The sequence below is a fragment of the Melanaphis sacchari genome, unplaced genomic scaffold, assembly GCF_002803265.2.
Source record: "Melanaphis sacchari strain LSU unplaced genomic scaffold, SCAv2.0 Contig134_pilon_pilon, whole genome shotgun sequence".
NCBI lineage: Eukaryota > Metazoa > Arthropoda > Insecta > Hemiptera > Aphididae > Melanaphis > Melanaphis sacchari.
In genome coordinates, this window is record NW_020270560.1 from 1,166,280 (window position 1) to 1,174,224 (window position 7,945).

Sequence of the window (7,945 nt, forward strand, 5' to 3'; positions counted from 1 at the left end):
CTTAAATTCGACGTAAGACTAAATACTATTGATAGTGCCATATCACTCCCACCCTTAAAGATTATTTATAGCACATTCACCTAGCTACGACACTGGTTTGTAATATTAGAGCTGATTCTACCAATAACTTTTATAAAACACTTAATTTTTTAATTTATAAACAAGGTCAAAATGTATTTATTTATTTTAAAAATAAAAATTTTATTTTACAATTTAATTTTACGTTATTAGGTAAACATAAATTATTCATAAAATATAGATAATCCTTTCTGATGTGTTGTTATCATAAGCATTAATATTTATTAATAATACTTCATGTTATACACACGTTTCTACAGGTTACCTGTCAAAACCAATATAATTGTTAGAAAAGAATAATAATCAATACCTGTGTTTACATGATGGGATCTATATTTAATTCTATATTTTTCAAGAGATATCTGAAAAACAGCGTCATCTCAGACGCTTGCAAATTCGAAAAAAAAGATGCCACGGCGTTCATTTCGGTTTCATCGAGGACGAAATCGAAACGTTCATATTTGATCACTTGAGTCAGTAAGTCGACTGACTCTACGTATTATTCACTGTCCGGATCGACTGACACGAATAGTGGTCGATCGCAGTCTGCCTCTCGGTGGACTTTAAAGAGAATGTAATTGCCAATCCGATCATATATCAGGCGCAATAGCGCTCGTCGTCCGTACTCAGATCGCGGGTGTCTACGATCTAACTCGTCGTGATTTAGGCGCGTTTATCACTCGATACATCAAATCAAAATACAATAGCCGAGCCCGTGGAATTTCGGACGTTATATCACTATCAACAATGTACAGCAAGTACTCCTCCGGTAACGAAATTATGAACTTGTAAGAAAAAAAGGTCTAAGTAGTCTAAACCTATACATAATAAGTACCGAGTTAAGATAATATTTGTTCAATTAGTCGTTACGCCCGGTACTTAGATCGTCGTCTCGCTCGTATCCCTCATTTCACATTTGAGTAGAAAACATGGCTCGCTGCGCGTGTGAATTGTAAATTACGATTTATGATTGTCGAAAACACGCGTAGTCCGCGCTATATACAAACGCGTTTGGAATCAGTTCGTTGCTATAAGAACGCACAATAAATATTACGCGAACGTCGCGATGCGAATTAATTTTTCAAAATCGCACGATATCGTATTATAATATTTTATAGCACGCTCTCCTTGTTCCTTCAACGAGTTTGTTCTATTTCCTCAACGGCGATCGGAACACCGGCACAACAATCGGAGCCACTGTCCCGGCATAGTGCCGAGACAAGTGCACCGTAACGTGTGCGCCGACGCGTCGCGGTACAGACCGGAAGTGCGATGACTTACCAGACGTTTTTGATAACAGCCCGCGGCCAGGTAATGGTGGCACTCATGGTCGGCGTCTACCTGGTCACGGCTACCCGGAGCCACTCCAATCAGATGGTGATTAGCGCCACCGGAAATCGCGACACGTATTCCGCGATGAACGTCGTCTACCAAGTGGCGTATTTGTTCGTCCAGCTGCCGACCGGGCTGTTCGCGGACCGCTTGAACCCGGTAACCTCGCTGGCCGTCATCTTGGCCGGGCTGGCCGCCACGTCGGCCGTCTCGCCGTTCGCGCTGATCGGCCTCTCGTCGTGGTCGTGGACACCGTGGTCGTCGGCCATCCCCGTGCTGGTGACCGGCGCCGTGTACGCCGTCAACGGCGCGCTGGCCGGTTCGTGGTGGCCGTTCATGAACGTCATGCTGTCCAACTGGGCGCCGCCCGACGAACTGGCGTACATGTACTCCGCCATCAGTACGGGCGTACCCGGCGGCATAGTGGCCGGAAACTTGTTCACCGGCTTCTTTTACTCCTTGCACGGTTGCGATTTCGGTTACAGCTTTTTCATCATGTCCGTTAGTATATACGTCACAATGCATATTATTCATGAGAAAAAACAATAACCGTATACGGTTTTTAGGTCATCGCCCCCGCCGAGAAAAAAAAATCTTTTTTTTTTTTTTAATACTAACACCTATTGGTTACGTCCACATATGGCTATATTACGTATGTGTATATAAAATTGTTTATCGGACGGACGTTTGAACGAATCGTCCGATAAGCATTTAAACGCATAAACATTAATTTTAAGACATTTTTAGTTTGATATTTTTATTCGTCGAGCTGTCCCCTACCGGATATCCGTTTAGGTTTGTCGTGATATTTTTTGTGACCCGACCTCTGTTCTATAATGTAGGGATTCTGCGTGGCGTGGAGCATCGCCTGGTTCTTGACGTGCCACCATCATCCGGCCGACGACCCGGGCGTCCGGCCATCCGAGCTCGAACGCTTGACCACCAGCCTCCAACCCAAGGCCCGGCTGCCGGTGCCGTGGACGAAAATCGCCACTTCGCTTCCCGTGTTGTCGGTAATGGTGGCCAATTTCGGTTCGACCGTGTTCTACACAGTTCTCATCGTGTACATGCCCGTGTACCTCAAGTACACGATGCAAGTGGACATCGTGGAAAACGGTCTCATGTCCACGTTGCCGTCGCTCGGCCAGATAGCCGTCATGTACACGGCCGGCAGGTGCGCGTCGTTGATCCAGGCCAAAGACTGGATGAACGTCTCGACCATCAGAAAGGTAAAACTAGTGTCCGCGATCGTTTAATCGCGCTTCGCGTACGAATAGTGCCCGAGTGGCGATACCCGAACCCGTTTCTGTACGACTTACCACCGTGAACCGGTAGTTACCACACGAATCAATGTATTGATCGAAGATTCGTTTCTATATTAAAGTGTAGGCGTGAAAAAATGCACACCGTAACGTCATATTATTTTTATTCGTACGACAGAAACTACTATGACATACGTATTTCAATACAAGTCACGCAACTGGAAGAAAATATAACGTATTGTTCTAGTGCCCAACACTGCCGTGACATAGTATTATATCCTAAAAATTTTAAATTACAACTTTTTTATATCATATTAATCGATGAGATTATATTATTAAATGATCAATGATATTGAAGTGTTGTCAAATTCCTCTCTAGGTTTTCAGTTGTATCGGCATGGCGGCGCCAGCAGTCCTTGTTTCGGTCGCGACGGTCATACCGAATACCTTTATCTTCTACAGTCTTCTAGTAATATCGTACAGTGTCTCCGGTTCGGTGTTCTCCGGTTTCCGGATCAATCAGATGGAAATAGCTCCGAATTTCGTGGCCGTGATCACGGCCATTTGTGATGTTTTCGGCAGTCTCGCCATGAACGTAACTCACATAGCTTTCATGGTGACCTTCGGACAATCTACCGATCAGGTGGCATGGAACGAAGTCTGTTGGTGCCTGAGCGCAATACTCATTATATGTCTTGTCCCGTTCGTCTTGTTCGGAAATAGTAAAATACAACCGTGGAATACATCCAAAACATCAGCAATAAACGAACCGATTGCAATTTAATGTCATGTGTAGTGATAGTAACAATGTATCGATATATATATATCCTCAATTATTATATTGATAATACTTTTCCATCACGTTATATTTTTAATTAATGCAATTCGATGTTAAACAAAAAGAAATATTATTAATTATACTTTTTAATAACCACTAACAGAAAATCAGGCCGTTTCATTTGCACCACACTCAACGTCTCCACGCCGATATTGGTGCAGGTATACGTGAGTACGTGACCGCTTCCCAACAATTGTAACATAAAATAATATAGTATTAGACTTGGCTATTGGCAACATCTATTATTTAGTTATTTTATTTTTTGACACTTTTTCCTGTTGGCTGTTCTAATGTTCTATAATAGTTAAATACATTGAGTTAGACATTTTCTATATAATTAAGTATTATTTATTATTAATACATATATCTAATTGATTTTTGAAACATAATACAAAGTTAAATAATAATTTAATATGTTCCTTCGAATTTCTTTACTCAAAAGTAACCAAATGAAAAATTAGCTAATTAATGTTTATTGTCAAATTGGGCCCCACTCCTCAAACTATTTATTATCTTTTATTCTAAAACTATTTTTAATTAAAATAATGATACCTTATTAAAGCATACAATAAAAAAATCTTGAACGTGAATTTTTTAATTTTTTAATTGGTATAAAAATAGCTTATATCTTGTACCTACTAAATTTTTAAGCTTTTTGACCGAGCCAAAAATATTTATTAAGTATTAACAATTAGAAAAATATCAATATTTAGAAATTTCACGAAGTACGAGTTATAGAGATCAACAATTATTATTTAAGTAATAGTGGACTGTTTTAAAACATTATTTTATTTTTTTTTTTAATTTCCAATAAATGAACTTCTGAGAAATCTTATATCAAATTTTAAACTTCAGCTAAAAAAATTTAAAAATATAACATTTTTTAACAGCAAAATAGTTTGCATATTTTCATGATCTAAATGAATTAAATTTAACTTTAAATGCTTATATTTTGTGTTAATTTTTCATATTTTTAAACTCAAACAGAACAACTTATTTTAAATTTTTAAGTTTCTTAGCCCCAAAAATAAAAATTTTATCATACTTAAATAAAAAGAAATAACACAAAAAGAGCAGACAAAGTACCTACTCCAAAAATTATATCAATCTAGTAAATAGCTCGAATGAATAGAAAAAAATCAATTATTTACAGTCGTCCTGAATTACAATAAAAAGCAACAACATGGATTTTATCACAAAATGATTTTGTGTCATAAAAATTCCAGCTCTCCCTATGTGTGTAACCCGAACATAAATCAATAAAAAAACTATATAGATTAAGATAACACGAAATATGTTTTTATTCGTATCTTTATATTAAGTGAATTAAAATATTCTTTTTAAACAAATACCTAATAATATACACGTGGGGTATAAGTTGTTTGAGAACGGTTTCAAATGACATTTAAATATTTTTAAAAATTACATTTGTTAACATATTATTTAAAAGATAATATCTACCAGTATAAGTAAACTATAAATGTACATAAATAAACAAGAAATATCTCCGCAGTCCGCATACTTGTAAGATACAATTAGGTACCACATTTAAAAATTGACTGAAAACATTTTCAACAGTTATGGTAAGTTGGTAAACTGTAAGCTTAAAAGGCGAAAAAAAATATAAGGAAACGCAGATGTACCTATTATTCACGCACATTATTTCTTAGAAGGCACAAAGAGAAATCTTCTTATGAGCCTGACACTATTGTGTTTGGGACACCCTTTTCGATTTTCACGGCGGATGACTGACGCCAAGTGCGTATTTAACAGTAGATGTCCTTTTTTTTCTCTCTCATAAGATTAATGATATTTATTGTGCACAATATAGAATCGATATTATTGTTATAATTATTATACACATTTGTCCATCACCTATATTGATTTTAGTACAATTTTAACAAAAGTTCGTGCCACAATTAGTAAACAGTAGAAATTTAGGTCGATAGATGTACTTCCATATACAATGTTAAAAAAATAATAAGAAAAAGCTCTACAACCAAAAACCGACCTTGCATTATGAGCATCTATATATTTATATATTCTATATTATATATGCTATACATATTTTGTTTTGAAGTTTTAAAATAAGTTACTGTAGGTATCTAAATAATATCAAATAATCATCACTAATTCATCAGTATACAACCGGCGCCACCAAATCATCCTTCGCAATAAAAAAATATTAACGTGATCAGAAAAGTGAACGATGAACCGACAATATATATACGGTTGGATATTTTTCTGTTGAATATGAAGAGACGATATTTTCATGTTAAATTTAAAACTAAAAATAAAAACCACACCGTATTACGGTGATTACTAAAATTTAATAAATAAATCAGAATTTAATATTTATTTGCTATTTGCGCGTGGGTTTACGGTTTGCGTATTTCCCGATCTTTGTACGTTTCAGCGTGGAGCACTAAATCCACTTAGGGTTCGTAATTTTAATTTAAACGTTTAAAATAAATATAATATTAAATTATTTTACTATCAATATTTATACTTGTGAATTAATCGTCGGTTTTTTTATGAATTAATTAACAATAAACATGTCAAACACATAACCATAAGAGTCTAAACACTCTAAACTTTGGAGTGTAGACATGTAGTCGCGTCGCTGTATATTGTGACCGAGTATTCTAGAACTTTCTTTGAAATGTTCGAGAACCCTCGTGTGTATATGCATTTTATGTTGCCTATCCGTCACGAAGATTCTCGATCACTACAGTCTACATACAATATACATTGTTCATTCTAAATTAATTTTATCTTATGATTTCGTCTGCAATAATGCCGATAAGGTAATAAATAATAATCAATAACGTGACTCCACATTACACATTTCATTTTTTTTAAATATAATTTGTACTGGTATGTCTTTTTTCAAATTAAAAATAAACACATATTTAAGCGCATATTTTTATATTTTATTGTGCATATGTATATGCATATTTTTATGATCTTAAGTAGGTAGGTACATAAAGTCCTGAACCCTGGTGATAACCACAGAATGAATGATATTTAATTAACTCTGTGGACTGTGATATAACTATTAAAACCATTGCTTCTAGCGTAGACCACAACTCGACAATTAACCTATGTCCATTTTAACTCTTTTAGGAACAAATAGTGTTTAGACATACAGAATATAGGTGCATCTACCGAGTACCGATAACCATTAATTAATCAGACATCAGTGGATCATTGCCATTGAACTCTATATGATAACTGGAATGCTCACCAAGCAGTGTTGCCCGAAAGAGGATGTTAGAATGAGATAGCACATACTAATGGTGTTACTATCTTTGTCTTGCACATGGCGCTAATGTCTTAATTTCATATTTTACCGCGATATTATTTTAGTTTGGTTCTTAAAATGTAGTTGCACCTCATTATTTTTTTTAACTTCCACAAAATATTTTTTATTAATTTAATAAAATATAAATAATTAAATGATAAATAAATAGTTTATTTAAAAGACTTTAATTTATATTTAAAATAGTCAATTACTTCATGTAAAATACCAGGGTTGCAATGTTTAGTTGCTAACCATCTACGAATAGTAGAAGGATCTGGTAGTGTACTTCTTTGCCTTATAAATTCATATGCTCGTGGGGAATAGAAATGCAACGTTAAACAAAATTCCCGTATTTCTTCTGAGTATAATTTATGATTTGAAGCATTATTTACGTTAGCAATTTCATTTTTAAATAAAGCGAAAGGTAGAGAAGAATCAAATTGGTTCTTAAAAATATCTTCAACAGTATCTCCAATTAAGTGATTACTTTTTAATAAATTTAACATTTCACGCATATTACTTACTCGTTTATCTCTTCTAATTAATTTCTGTTGCAAAATCCTTTTATCTCGGCGTAAATCATTTAATGTTTTTTCTAATTCTTCCCCAGTTAATTTTGTCTGTACGCCAATGTCTACAAACTTTGTCTCTGTTTTACAAGTAGATAACATATTTTCATTATTTTGAACGGCTATTGTTGTGGTTGTGTCCTTAAAAATACATATATCCAACAATTTTATCAAAGAACACAAAATTCTTAATACATAATGGCCATGTAATAATATAAAAAATATATAAATACTTGTTTTTATTAATTGTATAATTTACTTACTTCTCGTTGCAGAATTCTCCTTTCTTTAATTTTTGGAGTTAAATGATTTGGGAAATCAAATACAGTTGGTACAGCAGATTTTATTAACATTTTTTTCCCACTTACAACTGCTGAATAGAAGTCAGTTTCATTGAAATGTAAACTACATAAAGTTGTATTGGAACTAGGTTTAAAATCTTTCCTTCGAACAGCATGCACCCATTTTTGAAGCCTCTCTTTATCTTTAAGAGGGAACTTGTGAAATGACAAGTCTTTTCTAACATCACTAGAGCTAGCACAATTAAAGGCACTACAAAAAT

At 34.8% G+C, this 7,945-nt stretch overlaps 2 protein-coding genes across 2 annotated transcripts; one reads left to right on the top strand and one right to left on the bottom strand.

Annotated features, from left to right (window-relative positions):
- Positions 1-235: 235 nt before the first annotated feature.
- On the top strand, positions 236-3,814 carry LOC112591473 (sialin-like). Its single transcript, XM_025335319.1, has 3 exons — positions 236-1,911; positions 2,253-2,639; positions 3,052-3,814. Exons 1-3 carry the CDS (start codon positions 1,351-1,353, stop codon positions 3,454-3,456), a joined length of 1,353 nt encoding a protein of 450 aa, XP_025191104.1. The 5' UTR covers positions 236-1,350; the 3' UTR covers positions 3,457-3,814.
- A 3,185-nt stretch (positions 3,815-6,999) lies between these two features.
- On the bottom strand, positions 7,000-7,940 carry LOC112591425 (THAP domain-containing protein 2-like; the record flags this gene model as incomplete). The annotated part of the gene is made up of 2 exons (XM_025335241.1): positions 7,000-7,524; positions 7,647-7,940. Coding segments are annotated over 2 exons (819 nt in total), but the record flags the coding sequence as incomplete, so codon positions are not given.
- Positions 7,941-7,945: the final 5 nt, after the last annotated feature.

Excerpts from the sequence above, each read along its gene's own strand:
- LOC112591473 (XM_025335319.1), top strand. The coding sequence starts at position 1,351 with ATGACTTACCAGACGTTTTTGATAACAGCCCGCGGCCAGGTAATGGTG. Across the intron at positions 1,912-2,252 it reads ACAGCTTTTTCATCATGTCC|GGATTCTGCGTGGCGTGGAG; the intron begins GTTAGTATATAC and ends TCTATAATGTAG. Across the intron at positions 2,640-3,051 it reads ACGTCTCGACCATCAGAAAG|GTTTTCAGTTGTATCGGCAT; the intron begins GTAAAACTAGTG and ends ATTCCTCTCTAG.